General features: G+C 38.3%; 1 protein-coding gene across 2 annotated transcripts in view; it reads left to right on the top strand.

The window, feature by feature from the left end:
• Positions 1-24,719, top strand: part of STK3 (serine/threonine kinase 3) — a 321,732-nt gene that overhangs the window by 215,639 nt on the left and 81,374 nt on the right. For both annotated transcript variants that reach the window (XM_027131492.1, XM_027131491.1), the window contains one exon: positions 13,585-13,777. In XM_027131492.1, the coding sequence (XP_026987293.1) occupies positions 13,585-13,777 (193 nt within the window). The remainder of the gene's footprint in view (positions 1-13,584; positions 13,778-24,719) is intronic.

Below are 24,719 nucleotides of genomic sequence, written 5' to 3'. Positions count from 1 at the left end.
GTAGTTCTGCCTTTTCCATATCATGTAATTGAATCAAACAGAACTGGCTTCTTTCACTTAACAATATGCATTTAAGATTCATCTATGTCTTTTTGTGGCTTAATAGCTCATTTTTTCACTAAATAGTATTCCTTTGGATAGATGTACCACAATTTGTTTATCCATACACCTACTGAAGGACATCTTGGTCATTTCTAGCTTTTGGCAATTATGAATAAAGTGGCTGTAAGCATTTTCATGCCAGCTTTTGTGTGGATGTAAATTTTCAGATCAGTTGGGTAAATACCTAGGACAGTAATTGGTAGATCTGATGATATGTTTTGCTTTGTAAGAAAATACCAAACTCTATTCCAGTGTTACACCATTTTTGCATTTCCACCAATGAATGAGAATTTCTGTTGCTAAGCATGTTCACCAGCGCTTAATATTGTCAAGTTTTTGTTTTGTTTTGTTTTTTGTTTTTTTGTGCATTTTAGACATTCTAACAAGTATTTAGTGGTATCTCGTTGTTGGTGTAACTTGTAATTCATAATGACAAAAGGTGTTGGGCGTCTTTTTATATGCTCACTTGCCATTTATCTTCTTTGACAAGATGTCTGTTCAGTACTTTTCCCCATTTTTAGTTTTCTTACTGTTTATTTTTAAGGAGTTGTTCATGTGTTTTGGACACAAGTCCTTTAAAGTAAGGTAGTGTTTTGCAAATATTTTCTCAGTCTGTGGCTTGTCTCTTCATTTTCCTAATGGTGTCTTTCACAGAGCAGTAGTTTTTGTTTTAATATCACCAATCGGTTTTTGGTTTTGTTTTTTTCCAATGGATCTTGCTTTTGATGCTTTAACTCATCACCAAACTAAAGGTAACATAGATTTTCTCCTATGATTTCTTCCAGAAGTTTTCTGGTTTTGCATGTTATATTAAGTTCTATGATCTATTTCGAGTTAATTTTTGTGAAAACCATGAGGTCTAAGTCTAGGTTGTATTTTTTTTCATATGGCCATCCGGTTGTTCCAGCACCCTTTGTTTAAAAGATTATCCTTTCTCCATTGAGTTGCCTTTGTGCCCTTTTCAAAGATTAGTTGACTGTATTTGTGTGGGTTTGTTTCTGAGCTCTCTGTTCTGTTCCATTGATTTATCACTGATATATGTATCTATTCTTTTTCCAATACTACACTGTCTTGATTACTGTAATTTTATAGAAGTCTAAAAATTGGAGTCTTCAAACTATTTTTCTTATTCATTATTGTGTTGGCTGTTTTAGGCCTTTTTCCTTTCCATGTAATCTTTAGAATCATTTTGTTGACAATTACATGTTAGCTTGCTAGAATTTTTATTGTAGTTGAATTGAAGCTATACATTAAGTTAAGAAGAAATGATATCTTAACCATATTTTGAGTCTTTTAATCCGTGAACATGAATGTCTCTCAGTTTATTTAGATCTTTGCTTTTTCTCATCAGTGCACACAGATTCTATACGTATTTTTTAAGACTTAACGTGTTTTTCTGTGTGTGTGTGTGTGTGTGTGTGTGTGCGTGCGCCTTAAAGATTTTTTTTTAAATTCCAAATTCCAGTTATTATTTCCTGGTATAGAGAAAACAGGTGAATATTTTATATTACCCTTGTATCCTGTGACTTCGCTATATTCACTTATTATATAGTTCCAGGAGGTTTTTGTCGATTCTTTGAAATTTTCTAGACAATCGTGTCTATATAGGCCTTTTCAGTCAGTCACATTATCCCTTTCTTCTAGGGCCTTTTTCCTCAGTGTTAAAATGTAGTTATATTTTGACCATTAAAAAACTAAAGAAGAAATCAACAACAAATTATTCATAACCAGACTTCTTGATAAAATAGTCAGAGCCTTTGTGTCTTCACTTCATCATACTCTCTCTCCACCTCTTATCATATTGTGGCTGAAGTATTCTCCAGCAGTACCCTTTACAGGGCGACTTTCTGGGTAAGATGAGATCATTTTAGAACTTATTTAATTTGACGTGTCCATGGGTCATCAAAGTCATTTTGTGGCAGCCAGCTGGATATGCAGTTTTGAACCCCAAGGGAGAGCGCTCAAGCAGTTGGAGAATCAGCAGGCTTTCTGCATTTGGTGGTTAAACCTTAAGCAAAAGCGAGATTGCTCAAAAAGTGTCTAAAGAAAAGCATCAGTTGCTGCTTCTGCTAGACCCCTTCTTAGGTCACCCTCATTTGCCTGAGTAACTCCTTATCCTTCAGGAGTCATCTCAGCCATTGATTCCTCTGGAAAGGGAGAACTTTTCATGATACTCCTCCAAGGCTTTGGTCAGGCAAGTGCTCCTCTGTGCTCCCGTGGTATCTGTGTTTAGCTCTGTGAGAATGCTTATCTCACTGCATTTATGTCTACTTTCTAACTTTCTCCACTAACCTGTACATTTCTCAAAGACAAAGACTGTATCTCAGCACACTGCCTTGCACACAGTAGGTACTTATAAATATTTAATCAATATTTATGAAATCAATAAATATGTGTATAAAATTGCTTTATAATGGGGTTTAACTGACTTAACCCCTTATTATTTAGCATAGTGCCACAAGATTATCATCAACACAGAAAGTATCTGCATTTAAAAATAATAAGGTACATACTAGTACATGAAGTATTCCTGGAGCAATGCTTAAGTCAAACATGTGATAAATATTTTGTTTTGGAGGTAACTGCTTGTTTTTTGCTGCCCTGACTTAGCATTTCTCTGCCCCAGAATGTCTTTTGTTATCAGGAGTTTCAGTAATGTAACTGCATGCTAAAATTAATATTGTTATTTTATTGTGATTCAGGCAGTCTCCTTCTAAATTGTATGTTTTGGAAGCTGATTTTTTAAAGTCATTTTATAATGTTATCATTTCTGAGTTTGTACAAGTGATTTCTTTTGTTAAGTATATATTAAAGTTTCTGTTTGTTGTTAAACATGACCATAATGGAGCAGAAAAGGAGTAAGAGAAAGAAAGGATAATAAAAAGAAATTATTTTCAAAGACAAATTAGCTGTTAGTTCTATTTGTCCTAAGAACATAAGATAATACAATCCTAAATCTGTTTATATGAAAGCAATTTAGAAGTGACACAGTGATATGAATACTTGATATTTCCTGTTGTATGTTTCTGTCAATTTTGTGGAATCAACAAGTGTTCACTGAGCTCCTGCTATTATATGCAAGTCATTGGGGAGATTACTGAATGTAGTCTGTCCCTTAAGAAACATAAATGTTACTTATATAAAAATATAACATGGCAGTGGCTATAGTATTTTAAAATATATCAGTTTTTTAAAAAAATCAGTGGCCAATAGTCTGTTTCTGAAAGGTATTGATAGTATGTTAGTAAACAAAATAATATTTTATGAACCTGTTTTATCTGTGTAAATCACAAATTAATGGAATTTGTTCTAGCCTTTTGTCTTTGGTGCCCTCTTGTGGATTTTTTATAAACTGCTTGTAACAACACAACAGTTTTTAAAGGTGTTATTTTTATTTTAAAATATTTGATTTTATAATCTTTATATTTTGTTAATCCTTTGACATGCTTTTGGCTGTGAGAGAAAAAAGAGAAGTCATGGTTAAGGTTGCTTTTACTTTTTAAATTTACTCTATTGTATATCAGTATTGTGCACAGGGGATGTAAGATAATCTTTTGTTCGGAAGCTTTTAATATAATGCCAGGAACTTGTACAGTCTTGCATCATGGAGCCTCTGAAGTCCTGCCCACACCCTTCTCACCATTTAGGTTTGTTGTACTGATGAACAAGTCGTTAATGACTTTCGGAGATCGTGAAAGCTTTGATGTAACTTTAAAACACGCCCATGAGCGTGCAGAAAGTTAGGATGCATGAAGGCAGACGTTTCTGTTAGTTAAAGATAGGTATGTCAAAGACAGCAGCTGTATAATCTCTTCTGCTGCTTTTGCAGTGAAGTAGAAGGAACATCTACTTATATCGGTGGGAAGGAAGTTCATTCTTTGTACAGGTTTCCACATACTGTAAGTCTTAGTAATATTTAATTGGTGAATATCAATATATTACTTTTTTAAACCTGTCAGACATTGCCACAGTGCTTAAGGATGGCAGTTTGAAGGGGAATATTTCTGATGTTTTCTCAGTAGTTCTTAGCTCAGTTGGGTTGAATGTGGTACTGAATGCGACCGAGTTAACCAGTTGATTCTGCTGTGGGCTCTTTCACGGAGACAATGGATAAGTGCTATCCTTTACCAGATTTGGAAGTGGAATTTAAAGATAATGAATGCTCTGTTGGGTCACATCAGTAATTTCACCTTGCTATAGTAGAGAGTGCCTTTAGTTTAATGGTACACAGGGCTCATCCATGATGTGAGGCATACAAGCAAATGTACAATAGTTCCCTTTGACTTTTGCCTTTTCTAACTCAAGAATGATTAAAATCTATTTACTGACACGGGTTAGCATGTGAGCACAACCACCAAGACCTGATTTAGTTCTGCATGGGGAGAAAAGTAAAACCTGCCACAGGTTTCCCCAATTTTATGCTCATCTCCTTGAAGTTGCACTGCACATGCCATGTTGATTTCTTTTTTTAAAAAAATAATTTTTAAATATATATTTCATTTTATTTATTTATTTGGCTGCATTGAGTCTTAGTTGCGGCACATGGGGTCTGTTGTGGCATGTGGGATCCTTCCTTGCGGGGCGTGGGCTTCTCTCTAGTTGTGGCGCACAGAGCACACAGGCTCAGTTGTTGCAGCATGTGGGCTCTAGAGCGCACGGGCATGTGGGATCTTAGTTTCCGGATCAGGGATCAAACCCGCGTCCCCTGCGTTGGAAGGCGGATTCTTAACTGCTGGACTGTGTTGACTTCTTATTTGACTCTTTCCTCACAAATTAATTATTAGAATTCAGTGCCTTTATCATGTGCTAAAGTGGCAAATTCCATTAAGTCATTTTTTGGTTATCAATAACTGGCATTATCTATTTTATTTTCTGTCTTCATCTACTCAGATTAGAATCTTTTACAGTTTTCTCTTTAAGGTCAGTTTGGCCTCTTTAGGTCCAGAATATTGTAGTTATTTTTGATTCATTGTATTTGATGTCCAGAAAGTTTCTAGAATATGTTGTTTCTTCTTTCATGATTTCTTTCAGATTGGACTTGTCACTTAAACCGGTTTGTATAGGACCTTTTCAGCGCAGATTCTTTTTTTTTTTTTTTTTTTTTTTGCGGTGCGCAGGCCTCTCACCGCTGCGGCCCCTCCCGTTGAGGAGCACAGGCTCCAGACGTCAGCGCAGATTCTAATCACCTCAAATCTAGATTTCAGTAATAACCTTCTGATTCCAGGCTCTCTTCAGGCTCCTTCTCCAATTCACCCCTTAGTTTGCAAGGTTCCCATCACTCTGCCAAGCAGTGCATGCTGGCTCCCAGTGTTTAAAGCACTCTGTAACCTGTAGGCCATTCCTTAATGCAGCCCAACTCACTTAACGCTTTGCCTTCCAGCCATAATATTTCTACCTTTGTGCTTGTTTTTCACAACCTAGGGTGCCACTGTCTACTCTTTCCTAATTTTGGTCCTAGAAATTTTTATCTTAGAAAGATCCAGCTGTCTAAGGGGAGTAATTTAATTCTAAGGAGCAAGTGGGTCTTAATTCTGTGTTTTTTTCCATCCATCTTGGCAGTTTGTTTATTCATTGTCTTTTTGTAAGCTCAAGTTTAGTTGAATTTTATCTCTGAGAATGATGTGAGTTCTGGGTTGAAGGTTGAGTAGGAGTCCCTTTAGGGTGGATTTTAATTTGTTTTCATCAGGCACCCGGGTGCTTCCATACTGAGACTGCATTCGACTAATTTCTCAGCATGGGGTTCCCCAGACCATGTGGGTAATGTTAGAAAACCCAAACCCATGTCTGTACATCCTAAAGGGAAAACCCCCCACCATATCCATCCTCATCTTTACCTATAGCCCAGGTGAGGCAGACAAGTTTATATGTCATCTCCCTTATCTGTGAGTACGTTTTTTCTTGTCTGTCCTTTCACTGAGGATGTAGACTTTCAAGATTCCCAATTTTATGTAAGAGTTTCAGTTCTACTTTGGAGAGAACCCAAAGACTCTTGCCTTCCTTTATCCATTAAAATGGATAACCCATCACCATCGCACCCCCATCATCACATGCCCCTATGGCAGCCCTAAGGTCAGATTTAGCTCATTCTCACTCTAGTTCCTAGTTGTTTGGGGCTCTTGGAGATTTCCTTTACTATCTTGAAAGCTCAGTTTTGTATTTGTAGTATGTTTTGTTACATTATTCTTTGCTGTCAGTGCCATCCCTGATTAGCGCCTCTAAAACGTTTTACAGATATCTAGACCACTATAATGCAACTTTTTGTATAACTGGTTCACTTATGTGTCTTAAACATTCATTTTTTTCCTGAAAAATAAATTTTTTCATGCTGTAGTAGAATGCATACCCAATAGGAGTGTCTAATTGAATCAGTGTCACTAAGATCACTGTTCTGTATTGATAATGTACTGTTATGTAATTGTATAGGTAATAAAGAAGTATTTAATATCATTTCAGGAAGAGAAAATAATTAGAATATGTCAAATTAAAAAGACACCTATTTATCTAAGCATAGTCTATCTCATTAATGTTAGAAATGACAAGTGCTTTCTAAAATGTTTGTGTTAATATCCTTTAAATCAATCAGATTAGTAGCTGAATATTTAGAAAATCCTTTAAGGTGGTAGATATTGCAAATGTAAAGATACCTAGTGCAAAGGCTCTGATTATTTCTCAGACTGTTATAGCATAAATCTGTCTTAGCAGTGGAGTAGGATTTCCTAATGATGTTTTCAAATATTTGTATTCCATGTGGATTTTATGATTCATAACCTGGATTATCGTCAGTACTCTGTTTTGCATTCCTGGCACATGATGACCACTGATTGAAAATGCTATTGTATTCCTTACTGGAATTGGCCGCTTTCTACAGTGGGGAAGCATCTGCTCTGCAGACCTTTTTCTATAAAGTATCAACATGTTTTTCTTCTGCTTTTCTCTTGTAAGGAGTAACAGAGTATATATAAATGAAGTATAACTTTGGAAAAACATTATAAATAACTGTTTTATTATGAAAATGTTAAAGTATCAAATGGAAATTTTAGCAATCATCTCAAATATTAAGAATAATTTGAGTTAATGATTTAAAGAAGTAAAAAGTGTTACTGAAAAGTTTTCAAAACCATCACCAAATTTTTAGTGTTTGATTTGCTAATTTCATAAAAAAGAACTTCTCATTCCTTCCATACCTTAGTAATTACTGTTTGGATGCCACCCTCTCATTAGTGAATTGAGTGCTCATTATTTTTTTCATTACTGTTTTTTTTTTTTACTGTCAATTTGTAAATTGGTTTAGCATCCTTTAGCAAAGTGACTATGTAAGTGAAAATAATATACAGTGAAAACGATCCCTTCCAAACCTGATTTAGTGCTTTTATAATTTTATAGATTAAGCCAGTTATGTGCATCCGGAGGTGCAAGCTTCATTATTCCAGCATAGATTCAAGTCTAATCTAGAATACAAGAAAATTTTAAAGTATTATTTCACACCAACCAGATGTTGTGTTTCTTGTTAAATTTAACGGTCACAGCACTGAATCTTATAAGGATAAGAGATAAATGACTCACACATATAAAAACAGATTTAATGTTTGGAGAATTAACTGGTTTGCAACCACGATAAAATAAGGTATTAACTTAGCAGTAGAGTTTTAAAAAGAACTGATAGAAAATCAACTTTTTTCCTCCCTCCTTAGTGGAGTCTACTAAAAAGAGTAAAACCTTTTTTATTAGCTTTTTTGACCAAGTGCAAATTAGTTTACTTATGTGTATGTCAGTTTCTTCATCTCTTAACTTAGCAAAATGAAGCATGCTCTAGCTAACCTGTAATATAAATTAAACTAGAGTTGAGAAATAATTTAAAATTTAGAAGACCTTATACAATTGGAAGTTAGATATTGGGCTTTAGAATCAAACAACCTGGTTAGAATCCTTGCCCTTTGACTTATCTGTTATATGACCTTGGACAAATTATTAAACCCATTTGAACTGCAGGTTCATCATTTACACAACGGGGACAATAATATCTCACAGAATTAATAAAAGGATTAAATAGGAGTGACCTACAAAAAGTCCTTAGTATAGTGCTTCTAAGTCATTGATGATAACTGTTTTATCATTATTCGATAAGTGATCAATTGAATAATTCTAATTAACGGTATTATTTTCCCTCCCGCTGTTTCTTTAATAGCCATTCTATGTTTTAAATAATTAGTCGGTTTAAATAAAGTTCTACAGTAGAACCTTGCATAACATTCTATGCTCTAGCACTAACTCATAATGAGGGCTTTAACATTAATATAATAGATTATGTAATGAGAACAAGGCTTTGTATTGGATACCAGGTATATAACTGTTAACAATATCTGGTTACTGCCCTTATAATAGCTTTTAGAGTCTATTTAATAGATTTGGACAAGTCGGGTACAGACAATTGTGTAATAAGTGTATGATAGGCATAAGCACAAGGTGCTATAGCAATACAAAAGTATGACACCTAATTCAGTCTCGGGGTGTCTAAGCTGAGAAGGGATGTCTAAGTGCAGTTCTGTTGTAAAAAGAAGTTGTAATATAAAGCACCCCCACTTGTGTATATATATTAAATGTTACAGTCTTCCCATCCTTTAAGACCTAATTTAAGGGCAGTGTCCTCTGTGAGGCTTTCTTCATTTGACAGAGGTGGAGGCAGAGGCTGTGCTTTTGGTACTCCCATTGTACTTTGGCAACACTTTCCTTACAGCGTTTAACAAATTGTCTTGTAATTTATTGTTCACATGTCAGTTTCTCTTAGACTTCAGACTTGTTAAAAAAACAAAAATGGAGCAAAACCGTTTCTTATTCATCTTTGTATTTCCAATGCCTGGTTCACTCCTTGACATATTATAAGTTTACAATAAATGCTTGTTGAATGAATTAGGTACAAATATGAATTGCTTCATTTATTAAATAAATTTTTATCGAGTACCTAATATATGCCAGATGTTCTAAGCACTGAGGGTTCATCTGTGAAAAAGAAGGTTTCTTTGCCTTTATCAAACTCATACTGGTAGAAAAACCAGGTACAGGCTAGGAAGAATATAGAAGGATAAAAGATTGATGGGGACTTCGATTTTGGAATGGTGGTCAGAAAAAGCATCACTAAGGAGGTTAACATCTAAGTGGAGACCTGAGTTAAGCAAAAAATAAAACTGTCTTAAAGAAGAGCATTCTAGGCTGAGAGAACAGCCAATTTAAAAGCCCAAGGAGGAACATGCTTAGAATGCACAAGAAATAGCAGAGGAGGCCAGCCTGGCTGGAACTTGGTGAGTGAGAAGGAATGTGATAGGAGATAGGATTGGCAGATATTACTGGGCCAGATCACATTTGGCCATGATAAAGATTTTGGGCTTTAATGTAAGTGTGATGGGAAGCCAAATGCAGGGTTTTGAGCAGGAGCGTAACATGATGTGATTTGTCTTTTGAAAGGATCCATCTGCCTGTTATGTGGGAGACTAACGGGGGCAAGAGGGGAAACAGTGAAAACTGCCAGGAGGCTGTTCTAATAGTCCAAGAAAAGACAGTGGCTGTGACTAGGATGGACCAAGTAATTTGTATGGGACTCTTTGGGCGTAGGAGCTGGTGACATAAGCTTTTAAAACTGTAAACCTGCACCTCTAACTTAAGCATTCAAGTAGATCAAAATTTAAATGTAAGTAAGGTATATGTACTTGCTGGGATAATGGGTTAAGAAATAAAGGAACTAGTTTCTTAGTCCCAGCTCCACTTTTAAGTAGGTATGTGACCTTGGGGAAGTCTCTTACTTTCTGTGGGCCTCGGTTTTTTATGTATAAAATGAGGGGTTGAATTATTAAAGGTTCATGGTTTTATAATTCTGTGATAAAGTAAGTATATAAATGAATGCTTACTGTGTGTGGACTACTGAATGAAACACTTCAGTAGATTCAGAAGTACTATAAGGCACTCTTGTCCATGGGTACTTACATTTATAAAAGATTTTATGAAACAGTTACAATATGAGATCATAATTTAAATGCAAAAGTGTGTAATGCAGGTTTTATAAATTCTAGAAGTTTGGAAAAGAGGATAATTAATAAAGACTGAATTTGCCATAAAGGTAATAGATACTTGATCTGGAACTAGATAGGATTTAATTAAAATGAATTAGAGAGGAAAGAGCATCCTGGGTAGAAAAGAAGATGTGATGTGAGCAAAGATGAAGTCTTTAATGAGCATATGGGTTTATGGCAGCTGGAGACTCAGTTGAGGTCAGCCTGACTCTATTGAATGATATGTGAACAATGGGAAAATAGGACTGGCCATGTAAAATAAGATAACATAGAGGACATTAAAATCTAGGCAGCTTTGTTTAGCTTTCAGTGCAGGCAAGAACTGGGAGCCATTATAGATTCTTCAGTAGAAGAATATTATAATACAAGTAGTATTCAAGAAAGATTGGTATAGTATGTATACTTTGAAGAAGGGGTGAAACTACCTTATTCCTAGTAGCATGCAAGCATTTTACATACCTTTTCTCATTTAATCATCATAACACCAGTGAAAGAAACTAAAGTTCAGAGAGTTTAAATAGGTTCCCTAAAGGTCTTAAGGCTACTAAGTGAGTTGAGCCAGGATTTGAACTAACATCTGTCTGATTCTAGGAGGTCAGGGTGCTCTTCCTGCAGTAACTCAGGCATGAGGTAAGGAGGAATATACTCAGTAGCAGTGGGAATGGAAAAGAAGAGATGGAGCTGAGAGAGAATTTTTTGAAGAAGAACTTGTTGACTGATAGTATATAGGGTATGAAAGAAAATAACCCCCAAAAGACATTGCGGTTTTACTCTCAGTTAGCTAATGAAGATGACTGTGCTTTGTAGTGGTTATTGTCGGGGATGGAGGCAGACTGGAGGGGGCCAAGGAGATGGATGAAATGATCTCGTTTGAGAATGTTGAGTTTTATTTTATTTTTTATTTATTTATTTTTTAGAATGTTGAGTTTTAAACATCATTAAGCATTTAAGTAGTAAGTAAAGTCAGAAAGATGTCAGGATTTGGGAGTCCTCGATATATTAGATAGTTGAATGCATAAGAATGAAGAAGTCTTCTAAAAGAAGAGAAGCTCATGAAAGAAGAGCAGAAGACTTTGAGATATAATGCTGAATTTATCCTGTAGGTTGAGGATGAGGAGGGCTGTCAAACAGCTGAGAACAACATGGATGTTCCTGTTTTCCAGTATTTGCATTTTGACCTCTGTCAGAACTTAGGTTTTGTTTGTTTGTTTCTACTTCAAGTGGAATAGATATAAATTAATTTCAGTACACGATCAAGTTTTTCTAAATAGCACATTGCTTGGTTTCTCAAACAGAATTTGTTAGTTTAGTTTTATGGCCCTATTCCAGTTTATCTTCTGGTGAACATTCTAAAGAGTATTTTTTGGTTCATACTTATATTACTGACTTGATTCTTCTGTGAATTTACATTTAAAAGCCAATGGCTAGGATATGACAACAAAAGCACAGGCAACAAAAGAGAAAAAATAGATAAATTGGAGTTCATCAAAATGAAAAGCTTTTGTGTATCAAAGAAACTATCAAGAGAGTGAAAAGACAACCTACAGAATGGAGAGAAATATTTGCAAATCATATATCTGATAAGAGATTAATATCCAGAACATAAAGTGAACTTCTTCAGCTCAACGACAACAAAAAACAATCTATAACAACAATGGGCAAAGGACTTGAATAGACATTTCTCCAGAGAAATACACAAGTGGCCAATAAGCACATGAAAAGATGCGCAATATCACTAGTTATTAGGGAAATGCAAATCAAGCCACAATGAGATACCACACATCCATTAGGATGTCTGTTCTCAAAAAGAAAAAAAAAAAAGGGAAAATAACAAGTGTTGGTGAGGATGTGGATAAGTTGGAACCCCGTACACTGTTGGAATGTAAAATGGTGTGGCCAATGTGGAAAACGTTTTGACAGTTCCCCCCAAAATTGAGAATTACCATTTGATATAAATTGCACTTCTAGGCATACACCCAAAAGAATTGAAAGCAGGGACTCAAATACAGACCTTCCTTAAATTATGATGGGGCTACGTCCTGATAAGCTCATCTTTAGTTGAAAATATCGTTAAGTTGAAAATGTATTTAATACACCTAACCTACCGAAAACCATAGCTTAGTCTAGCCTACCTTAAACGTGCCCAGAACACTTAAATTAACCTACAGTTTGACAAAATCATCGAACACAAAGCCTATTTTATAACAGTGTGGAATCTCACGTAATTCCTTGAATACTATACTGAAAGTGAAACACAGAATGGTTGTGTGGGTACAGAGTTGTTGTAAATGTATGGGTTGTTTACATCCCTGATCACGTGGCTGACGGAGCTGCGGCTTGCTGCTGTTGCCCAGCATCGCGAGAGTATCGTACTGCATATCGCTAGCCCAGGAAAAGTTCAAAATTCGAACTACCGTTTCTACTCAATGTGTATCTCGTTTGTACGGTTGTAACGTTGAAAAATCCTAAGTCGGACCATCGTAAGTCGGGGACCATCTATCTGTAGATACTTATATACCAGTGTTCGGAACATTATTCATAATAACCAAAAGGTGTAAACACCTTAATGTCCATTAACAAATGAATGGGTAAACAAAAGGTGTGTGCGTGTGTGTGTGTGTGTGTGTGTGTGTGTACATGCAATGGAATATCATTCAATCTTAAAAAGGAATGAGATTCTGACGTCTGGTACAACACGGATGAACCTTGAAAACATGCTAAGTGAAATAAGCCAGACACAAAAGACACAAAAGACATGCTTCTACTTTTATGAGGTACCTAGAATAGGTGAGTTCATAATAACAGAAAGTAGAATAGAGGTTACCAGGGATTGAGTGAAGGAAGTAATAAGGAGTTAGTTTTTGATGGGTACAGAATTTCTGTTTGAGATAATGAAAAATTTCTCGAAAAGGATATTGATGATGATTGGACAACTTGGACAACACTGTGAATGTACTTAATGCCACAGAACTGTGCACTGAAAAATGCTTAAAATGGTAAATTTTATGTTATGTATATTTATCATAATTTTTAAAAAGCTAATGGCTTTTGTACAAAGTTATAAACATTGTTAAAGCTGTCATAATAGTGCCAACATGTTCTGTCTTTAATGTCCTCTCTTTTGTTTATTTTGTTATATATCCTTTGTTAATAATCTTCCTGTCTTAATCCTTATTTTAAGAACAACTAGCAGCCTGCTGTTTCATCAAACAATTTCTGTTGCTTGAGCTTCAATTACCTAAAGCTCTAGGTTATTTTGGATAACTTTTGGGTCTTATGATAACACTGTATTTATGTCCTTACATTAAAATTAGTAGTGATAGTAGTATTTTTCATTATTAAAATATAATATGTTCATAGTATCGTAAGATATCCATCTGTGTTAGAAAAGTCTTCCTTCACTGCAGTGTTTTGTTTGCAGGATGAAGATGAGCTGGACTCCCACACCATGGTGAAGACTAGCTCGGAAAGCGTGGGCACCATGCGGGCCACAAGCACGATGAGTGAAGGGGCCCAGACCATGATTGAACATAATAGCACAATGTTAGAATCTGACTTGGGGACCATGGTTATAAACAGTGAGGATGAGGAAGAAGAAGATGGAACTATGAAAAGTATGTGGCTTTTTTTTCCCATTGAATATTAATTTTCTGTTTTGAGAGTATACTTCTATAGAAAGCAGGATAGTTCTGTGTTGCTTGTTATAGCCAGTTGTGGAAAATTTTGTTTCTCGGCTTTGTTTAACAGTGAAAGGAATATGGCACAAGTGAATTTTCAAAAATTCTTTTAATATAGCAGAAAGTAGCACATCTTTAACTTAGTGTTAAGGAACTTTTTTCGGTTGAAGGATGCTAACCCATAATTTAATTTGTAAAGTATTTTTTGAGATAAAAAGATAGCGTTCCTAACATTTACTTTTCCAATTAAAAACGTGAACCTAAAATTCTGTTCCAAATAATACAACATAATATTATTTCATGTTGTCTAAGTCATCAGTTAAGCTGCAGTGACAGAGGGAAGCAAGCCAAGGGAAGAAATAAGGGCTATAAGGTGGGAAAAGAAGAAACACTAGAAAGAAGAATCAAGAGACAGGGATACTCATGCAGAAAATTCAGTTCAGTGCATGTTTACTACTGCTTGTCGTGTGCTAGGCACAGTGCCAGGGGCGCTGCAGGGCTGAAATGACGATTAAGGCGTTCTCTCTGATCTCCGTTGCTTACAGAGTGATGAAGACAGAGATACTTTCACAGGCTAGCATTTCTTTTTGTATAAATATGGCTCTTTAAGATTGCAGTTAACAATGAAGGACATTGTGATTTTTCAGTTATAGGCAAAAGCAGATTAATTACCTCCTGATACCTACTGGCCTCTTTCTTCCCCCTACCACTCTAGTCCTGTATGGTCAATGTCAAAGTCTAAGCACAAAGCTGTTTTTCACCACACAGAACTACTTCTCCACGGCACAAAAGCTGTAATACATGACTTCTTGCATTGTAGAGCCTAGAAAGTTATAAAGAGTCAAGTGATTTGCTGATAAGGTAAAATGGATATAGGTAGGAATTTCCTCTCTGACATTTTTGTTTTCTTTTTGCCTACCCCTTTCTTTTTGCTACTCTCCCTGTGAGTCTGCTTGATAAGTCTTACCTCATAGCTTCAAGTCATTTGGCTCACTGCCGTTGCTTTCTTCACATTTCTTAGTATACATAGCCCATCCTGGTTGTATACTTTGAAAGAGAGGGCCGAGAAGCACAAGATGAAAACAGATTGCCACATAGTTAATCCTGGGTGGGAAGGAGGAGAGGGGAGTGAATTTTTTTTATCTCCCACGTTGATAGGTTTCTTGAGCCTTTGCCCTGAAAAGCAGTCTAAGACTTGGATTCCTAGCTGGGCATATTACTAGAATAGCGCTTCTGCATCCGTGACATGCTCACCCAGCTACATTGAATGGTCTTGTGGCCTCCAGAGCTAGCTAGTGTTAGGGTACGAGTCATATGCCTTGCAGATCAGAAAGACAGATAAGATCATTTACAACACATTTCCCATCAACATGTAGCATCACTTTTCCTCAGCTGATAAAATTCTTTTAGTCAAGTTTTATGATTCTTAACAGACCAGTTAGAAGATCACTGGGTGCTTTGTTCTATCTTTAGAGAGCTACTGCGTTTCCTATGAAACTACATAAACAACTTTTTCCATGTAGTCAATATAGTTGAACATCAGCATTTAAACAGTGGTTTAAAAATGAGTATTTATGGAATCAAATTCATGTTAGATTGTTATATTTCAAGGAAGAGATATGTGATAATGATTTATCAGACCTCATGCTTTAAAATTATAGCACAGATTTCCACATATTTCATGTAATGACTTGCAGCTTTGACAGCCACAGAAATCATTCAATGTATGTCATAATTTTATGTCCTAAGTATGATTTTTTTGGTCACAGAGATTTTATTAAAAGCTCATTTTTAAAATGAGCAGATAGTGGTTTATGTAGTTGTTTTATATGCTTTATTTATTTTATTTTTATTTTTCTAATTATTTTTTATTGGACTATAGTTGCTTTACAATGTTGTGTTAGCTTCTGCTGCACAGCAAAATGAATCAGCCATACATACAGATATATCCTCTCCATTTAGGACCCTACAGTGCATTAAGTAGAGTTCCCTGTAGTTGTTTTTTTTTGTTTGTTTTTCTTTTGCGGTACGTGGGCCTCTCACTGTTGTGGCCTCTCCCGTTGTGGAGCACAGGCTCCGGATGCGCAGGCTCAGCGGCCATGGCTCACGGGCCCAGCCGCTCCGCGGCATGTGGGATCTTCCCGCACCGGGGCACGAACCCGTGTCCCCTGCATCGGCAGGCAGACTCTCAACCACTGCGCCACCAGGGAAGCCCCCTGTGATTGTTTTATATGCTTTAGCAAGTTTTAAATCCCATGATACAACTTCCCTTGTATTTTAAGTTTCCACCATTTAGACATCATTCTGTTACAATGTGGGACTTCCATGTTTCCAAAAATCGAACCAAATGATGTTAGTGTAACCCCCCAGGTTACGTCATACCGTAGTATAGCAATAGTTTAGAGTGTAAAGAAGTTATTGAGGCAGAACTTACTTTCTGTGAAACCACATAATTACTTTTAGTTTTGTGTTTCCTCATGATGTAAATCTTCTTTAAAACGTCTTAGATGCGTTGGTATGAGCTCTTAGGTTATGTTACATTAGTGGAAGCCCCATTTGCTAATGTGTCTTTAACATTTTTCTTCCCTAAAATGATTTTATATATATATTTTTTATTCCCTAAAAGATTATAGCATTATATTATTTTTAATTTTCTAAAATCTCTAGAATGTTATACTGTGTGCTGAATGTACTGATTTCCATCACCTTTTCCTTTGGAGTTTCAAAAGAGTTGCCTGATTTAATATTCTTGTCAGTTTAAATTATGTTTCCATAATTTTTTATACCTTTATCTGTGAAGCTGGAAATTACAGGCCTGTTTTCCTTACCTCTGAAAAGTGTGGTGATTTGACTCTAGGAAGCAAAGTTATTATTTTTTTAAAAAATTATTAATTAATTTACTTTTTGGCTGCGTTGGGTCTTCGTTGCTGTGCACAGGCTTTCTCTAGTTGCGGCGAGCGGGGGCTGCTCTCTGTGGCCGTGTGCGGGCTTCTCTTTGTTGCGGGGCACAGGCTCTAGGCATGCAGGCTGCAGTAGTTGTGGCTCGTGGGCTCTAGAGCGCAGGCTCAGTAGTTGTGGTGCACGGGCTTAGTCGCTCTGTGGCATGTGGGATCTTCCCGGGCCAGGGCTCGAACCCGTGTCCCCTGCATTGGCAAGTGGATTCTTAACCACTGCACCACCAGGGAAGTGCCTAGGAAGCAAAATTATTAAAAGAGCTTTTGAAGGGAACTGGAGTAAAATGACAAGAAATATTTAAAATTTGATCTACTTTTTACAAAATGGGCATAGACCTGGAGAGCATGCCCAAAGAACTCTCCAAACTTATTTTCAGTGATGATGGCATTATTTTTACCATCTCTCTCCCACTCCCCCTCTTCCCATTCCCATTTCCCTGGGATCTCATTACCCATGTAACATCCAGGTTTCAGCTTGGTAACCCAGGTCTTTCACAATCTGGCATCAGCCAATATTTACACATGGAACTCTACTTCCTTATATGTTATACTTTATCCAGACTAGTCTAGGCCAGTTGGAATTATGAGGTATAAGCATGTTGGTTGTCATTAAGGAAATCAACATTTAGGATTTTTTATCCTGAAGGAATAGATTAGGACCAGGTCAGGAATCCATTGTCATTAAATTGATGAGTTAGTAGAGATTATTTCTTTGTGGGTAACTCTGGAAGAGCAATTGTTTCAGCAAAGAAAAAACTGGGGCCTTTTATCTTGTTCAGATCTGCTGTGTTTCTGTGGTGGAACTTTCTAGCCTTTCAGAGCTGGAGCTGGATTGGTACCTGTAGTTACCCTAAGGGGAAACTATCTCTGTTAGTGTTTAAGGAAGAGCCACACTCTCCAGTCAGGTTAGCAGCTCTGTTTCATGGTTTCAGCTAATCTTCATGTGCCCGCTATGTCAGTTTGTCCTTCCAACAACTTGGGAAGCTGGAGCATCTGGAGAGCCCAGCCCTGCTTCCCTCGTGCAGTGAAGGAGACCTGATCTTCCTGGGACTGGGAGTGGAGATACTGAGCCATCCAGCAGCTCTGGTCTCTTCCTTCACAGGGCAGACTCTTGCTCGTACCTTTCTCTGCCTCCTCCAAGACCTTGCTCCATCTCTCTTTATCCAGTACATAGCCAGAGAGGTTCTATAGAGAATAAGGATCTCCAAAATGAAGAGAATACCACAAACATGAATACAAGACATTTGAATGGCAAGGTGAGGAAATGGTAAGGGAGCACTCAGCTGATTTGATATCTCCTGTCTAGGAGTATGATCAGTAATGTGTTGAGATAACTTTCAGGTGAGAGAACTGTATTCCACTGTTTGTGAAGTTTGATGTGTTTTTGAGAAAATGAGGAAAGTGCCATGTAAGCATGAAAGAGTTAATTTTTATTTATTTATTTATTATTTTTAGAAAAGAGACTAAAAGGTAAATTTCTCAGGTTATAGCTCTCATTAATTGTGTGTCTAGTATGGGCCAAACATTGTGCTTGGGACTTTGCATACATTATCTCACTAACTTCTCACAAGGACTCTGTAAAGTAACATTGTCACTATCATTTGCCACTAAGGAAACTGAGACTTGGGAATGTGAAGTGACTTGTCAAAGATTTCATAGCAAGTAAGTGGTGGACCCAATATACAGACCCAGGTTTGACCCCCAAATCACATCATTACTGTGGGCCGGTGAGCTTGACATCCCCTTGGGCAGAAGTCTAGAACATTCGTGAGTCCTTCAAGGAAGGAGACCTGAATTATAAGTTAGCATAGGTTACTGGGAACAAATCATATCAGAATAATGTGATTTCCTTTTTTGATAGCATTGCGAAACTGCTAGGTTTGGATATTGTGTTTTATGATTTGGGGAAAGTATTTGACAAGGTCTTTGATGATATCCTTGTAGGCACTATGTAGTATGACCTAGCTGATGGTTCTGTTACCTAGCTGATGGTTCTGTTACCTAGCTGATGGAACAGTTACACACTTATAGGCTTATATCATTTGGGGTTTATTGGAGGGCAGAAACTACTCTAGGCGTTTTAAACATAAAAAGATTTAAGTCAGAGGTGTGGCTATTAACAAAACCAGTGGAAAGTTTGGAGGAGAGGGCTGTGTAGGCTAGGCCTCCTAGGAACGCCTCCCACACTACCACAAGAGTGAGCCTTATAGAGCGACTACTACCACAGACAGGAAGGTAGTGAATCCAGAGGCTGCCGTCGGCACTACTGAGTTCAGTAATACAGATTGAGATCAATCCCTGTTGCTCTTCAGGGATTAGAAAGCCACCACTGAGACGGCAGCCACCTATTAGCACCTGTGAGTCTGGTGACTGGATGCTGGAAGGCTGCTGTAAAAAAAACCCTTGTCTGCATAGCTGTGCTGCCCAGAGGAAATAGCTGAGGTAGCAGGCTCATGGTCTCCTCCTCACTTCTTGCCTTCCCAGTTGTGAGAAAGTACACTTACCTAGGACTCTAGGTGCAGGGTGTTCTAGGAAATGCAGCATTTAGCTTTCTAGCCTGTACAATCAGAAGGCTCACCAGAGGCAATGGCAGTGGTTGCTAAATTTCAGTCAGCTGTGGTGTTTAATAACAGATTGCTGTCAATGAAAAGATTTCTCCTTGTGTGGCATAGGGCCTAGGTCTCAGCCCTAGCTAGCTCAACATTGTTTTACAGAAATTTGGATGAAGCTGTAGAATGAAAGTCCATTAGAATTACAAATGACATGAAGTGGAGGAAAAGAAAAGTACATTCTAAGGCAGAATCAGGAGCTTAAGAGGTCTCCTCAGGTTGGAGCAGTAGGCTTGATTTAAGAGATAAACCCTGCTCTTGGCTCAAGCTAACTCACCTCACAAGTGTACCTCATAGCAGGAGCCCCGTAGAGATACTGGCTCTGCAGACCAGAGCAGGGCCTGTGCATCTCTATTTAACAAAAAAACTAAAATATCAAAACAATAAAACGCTACAAGTACTTCTGAGGTGCAGCTAGGACTGATAACCACTTTTTAGAACGAGGAAATAAGCAGCTTTACTGTACTGTCAGTACCTAGAACTCACCTGTTGCATTTCGGAAGGATGGAGACACAGTAGAGCACATTCAGCAGACAGTAAGCCAGATGGTAAAGTAGATGGAGACCATGTTGTATTAAGAATGGGTAGAGGGAGGGGGGACCTTCAAGATGGCGGAGGAGTAAGATGTGGAGATTACCTTCCTCCCCACAAATACATGAGAAATACATCTACATGTGGAACAACTCCTCCAGAACACTCCTGGATACTGGCAGAAGACCTCAGACCTCCCAAAAGGTAAGAAACTCCCCCACGTACCTGGGTAGGGCAAAAGAAAAAACAGAGACAAAGGAATAGGGATGGGACCTGCACTTCTGGGAGGGAGCTGTGAAGGAGGAAAAGTTTCCACATACTAGGAAGCCCCTTCACTGGTGGAGACGGGAGCTTGGGCGGGAGTGGGGGAAAGCTTCGGAGCCACGGAGGAGAGCACAGCAACAGGGGTGCAGAGGGCAAAGCGGAGAGATTCCCGCACAGAGGATCGGTGCTGACCTGCACTCACCAGCCTGAGAGGCTTGTCTGCTCACCCGCCGGGGCGGGCGGGGGCTGGGAGCTGAGGCTCGGGCTTTGGAGGTCAGATCCCGGGGAGAGGACTGGGGTTGGCTGCATGAACACAGCCTGAAGGGGGCTAGCGCACCACAGCTAGCCGGGAGGGAGTCTGGGAAAAGCTCTGGACCTGCCTAAGAGGCAAGAGACCATTGTTTCAGGGTGCATGAGGAGAGGGTATTCCTTCCCTGTCTTCCCACAGAAGGCAGAGTGCCCCCTAAATGAGCTCCAGAGACGGGTGTGAGCCATGGCTATCAGCTCGGCCAAAAGAGAGGGCATGAAACGCTAACACTGCTGCTGCAGCCACCAAGAATCCTGTGTAAAAGCACAGGTCACTATCCACACGCCCCCGCCCCCGGGAGCCTGTGCAGCCCACCACTGCCAGGGTCCCATGATCCAGGGACAACTTCCCCGGGAGAACACATAGCGCGCCTCAGGCTGTTGCAATGTCACGCTGGCCTCTGCTGCGGCAGGCTCGCCCTGCATTCCAATTATAACTACCGTACCCCTCCCTCCCCACAGCCTAAGTGAGCCAGAGCCCCCTAATCAGCTGCTGCTTTAGCCCCAGCCTGTCTGGGTGGGAACAGAAGCCTGAGGGCAACCTACATGCAGAGGCAGGGCCAAAACCAAAGCTGAACCCCAGGAGCTGTGCGAACAAAGAAGAGAAAGGGAAATCTCTCCATGCAGCCTCAGGAGCAGCGGATTAAATTGCCACAGTCAACTTGAGGTACCCTGCATCTGTGGAATACCTGAATAGACAACGAATCAATCCAGAATTGAGGCGGTGGACTTTGGGAGCAACTGTAGACTTGGGGTTTGCTGTCTGCGACTGACTGGTTTCTGATTTTTATGTTTATCTTAGTATAGTTTTTAGCGCTTGTTATCATTGGTTGATTTGTTTATTGGTTTGGTTGCTCTCCTTTTTTTTTCCTTTGGTAACGTTTTAATTTTTTTTATTTTAATATTTTTTTATTTTAATTATTCTATTTTATTTAATTTTTCTTTAAATTTTTTTTCTTTCTTTTTTTCTCTCTTCTCTTCTGAGCTGTGTGGCTGACAGGGTCTTGGTGCTCTGGCTGGGTGTCAGGCCTGAGCCTCTGAGGTGCAAGAGCTGAGTTCAGGACATTGGACCACCAGAGACCTCCCGGCTCCGTGTAATATCATTCGGCACGAGCTCTCCCAGATATCCGTCTCAATGCTAAGACGCAGCTCCACCCAATGGCCAGCAAGCTCCAGTGCTGGATGCCCCATGCCAAACAGCTAGCAAGACTGGAACACAACCCCCACCCATTAGCAGAGAGGCAGCCTAAAATCACACTAAGTTCACAGACACCCCAAAACACACCACCAGACGCAGCCCTGCCCGCCAGAAAGACAGGATCCAGCCCCACCCACCAGAACACAGGGACCAGCCCCCTCCACCAGGAAGCCTTTACAACCCACTGAACCAACCTTACCCACGGGGGGCAGACACCAAAAACAAAGGGAACTACGAACCTGTAGCCTGTGAAAGAGAGACCCCAAACACAGTAAGTAAGCAAAATGGGAAGACAGAGAAATACACAACAGATGAAGGAGCAAGATAAAAACCCACCAGACCAAACAAATGAAGAGGAAATACGCAGTCTACCTGAAAAAGAATTCAGAGTAATGATAGTACAGTTGATCCAAAATCTTGGAAATAGAATGTAGAAAATACAAGACACGTTTAACAAGGACCTAGAAGAACCAAAGAGCAAACAAACAATGATGAACAACACAATAAATGAAATTAAAAATTCTCTAGAAGGAATCAATAGCAGAGAAACAGAGGCAGAAGATCGGATACGTGACCTGAAAGATAAAATAGTGGAAATAACTATCACAGAGCAGAATAAAGAAAAAAGAATGAAAAGAATTGAGGACACTCTCAGAGACCTCTGGGACAACATTGAACACACCAACATTCGAATTATAAGGGTCCCAGAAGAAGAAGAGAAAAAGAAAGGATCTGAGGAAATATTTGAAGAGATTACAGTTGAAAACTTCCCTAACATGGGAAAGGAAATAGTGAATCAAGTCCAGGAAGTGCAGAGAGTCCCATACAAGATAAATCCAAGGAGAAACACGCCAAGGCACATACTAATCAAACTATAACAAATTAAATAAAAAGAAAAAAACATTAAAAGCAGCAAGGGAAAAGCAACAAATAACATACAAGGGAATCCCCATAAGGTTAACAGCTGTTCTTTCAGCAGAAACTCTGCAAGCCAGAAGGGAGTGGCAGGACATATTTAAAGTGATGAAAGGGAAAAACCTACAACCAAGATTACCCAGTAAGGATCTCATTCAGACTCGATGGAGAAATTAAAACCTTTACAGACAAGCAAAAGCTAAGGGAATTCAGCCCCACCAAACCAGCATTACAACAAGTGCTAAATTAACTGCTCTAGGCAGGAAACACAGGAGAAGGAAAAGACCTACAATAACAAACCCAAAACAATTAAGAAAACGGTATTAGGAACATACATATCGATAACTACCTTAAATGTAAATGGTTTAAATGCTCCAACTAAAAGACACGGACTGGATGAATGGATACAAAAAAAGACCCATGTATATGCTGTCTACAACAGACCCACTTCAGACCTAGGGACACATACATACTGAAAGTGAGGGGCTGGAAAAAGATATTACATGCAAATGGAAATCAAAAGAAAGCTGGAGTAACAATTCTCATATCAAACAAAATCGACTTTAAAATAAAGACTATTACAAGACAAAGAAGGACACTACATAATGATCAAGGGCTCCATCCAAGAAGAAGATATAAAAGTTGCAAATATTTATGCACCCAACATAGGAGCACCTCAATACATAAGGCAAATGCTAACAGCTATAAAGGGGAAATTGACAGTAGCACAATAATAGTAGGGGACTTAGCACCCCATTTTCACCAATGGACAGATCATGCAAAATGAAAATAAGGAAAAGCAAGCTTTAAATGACACATTAAGCAAGATGGACTTAATAGATATTTATGGGACATTCCATCCAAAAACAACAGAATACTTTTTCCTCTCAAGTGCTCATGGAACATCCTCCAGGATAGATCATACTTTGGGTCACAAATCAAGCCTTGGTAAATTTAAGAAAATTGAAATCGTTTCAGGTATCTTTTCCAACCACAGCACTATGAGACTAGATATCAATTACAGGAAAAAATCTGTAAAATATACAAACACATGGAGGCTAAACAATACACTACTAAATAACCAAGAGATCACTGAAGAAATTAAAGAGAAAATCCAAAAATACCTAGAAACAAATGACAATGAAAACACAAGAACCCAAAACCTATGGGATGCAGCAAAAGCAGTTCTAAGAGGGAAGTTTATAGCAATACAGTCCTACCTCAAGAAACACGAAACATCTCAAATAAACAACCTAACCTTACACCTAAAGCAATTATAGAAAGAAGAACAAAAAAAAAAAAAAAACCCCAAAGTTAGCAGAAGGAAAGAAATCATAAAGATCTGAGCAGAAATAAATGAAACAGAAACAAAGGAAACAATAGCAAAGATCAATAAAACTAAAAGCTGGTTCTTCAAGAAGATAAAATTGGTAAACCATTAGCTAGACTCATCAAGAAAAAAGGGAGAAGACTCAAATCAATAGAATTAGAAATGAAGACGGAGAAGTAACAACTGACACTGCAGAAATACAAAGCATCATGAGATATTACTGCAAGCAACTATATGCCAATTAAATGGACAACCTGGAAGAAATGGACAAATTCTTAGAAAAGCACAGCCTTCTGAGACTGAACCAGGAAGAAATAGAAAATATGAACAGACCAATTACAAAAAAAATTGTGAAATTGAAACTGTGATTTAAAAGCTTCCAACGAATAAAAGCCCAGGACCAGATGGCTTGACGGGCGAATTCTAGCAAACATTTAAAGAAGAGCTAACACCTGTCCTTCTCAAACTCTTCCAAAATATAGCAGAGGGAGGAACACTCCCAAACCCATTCTATGAGGCCATCACCCTGATACCAAAATCAGGCACAGATGTCACAGAAAAAGAAAACTACAGGCCAATATCACTGAAGAACATAGATGCAAAAATCCACCACAAAATACTAGCAAACAGAATCCAACAGCACATTAAAAGGATCATACACCATGATCAAGTGGGGTTTATCCCAGAAATGCAAGGATTCTTCAATATACGCAAATCAATCAACGTGATACACCATATTAACAAATTGAAGGAGAAAAACCATATGATCATC

This window comes from Aethalodelphis obliquidens, unplaced genomic scaffold, assembly GCF_003676395.1.
Source record: "Aethalodelphis obliquidens isolate GAN/ISIS:26980383/991018 unplaced genomic scaffold, ASM367639v1 scaffold39, whole genome shotgun sequence".
NCBI lineage: Eukaryota > Metazoa > Chordata > Mammalia > Artiodactyla > Delphinidae > Aethalodelphis > Aethalodelphis obliquidens.
The sequence above is the reverse complement of the archived record's forward strand: the minus strand, read 5'-3'. Positions and strand labels throughout refer to the sequence as shown.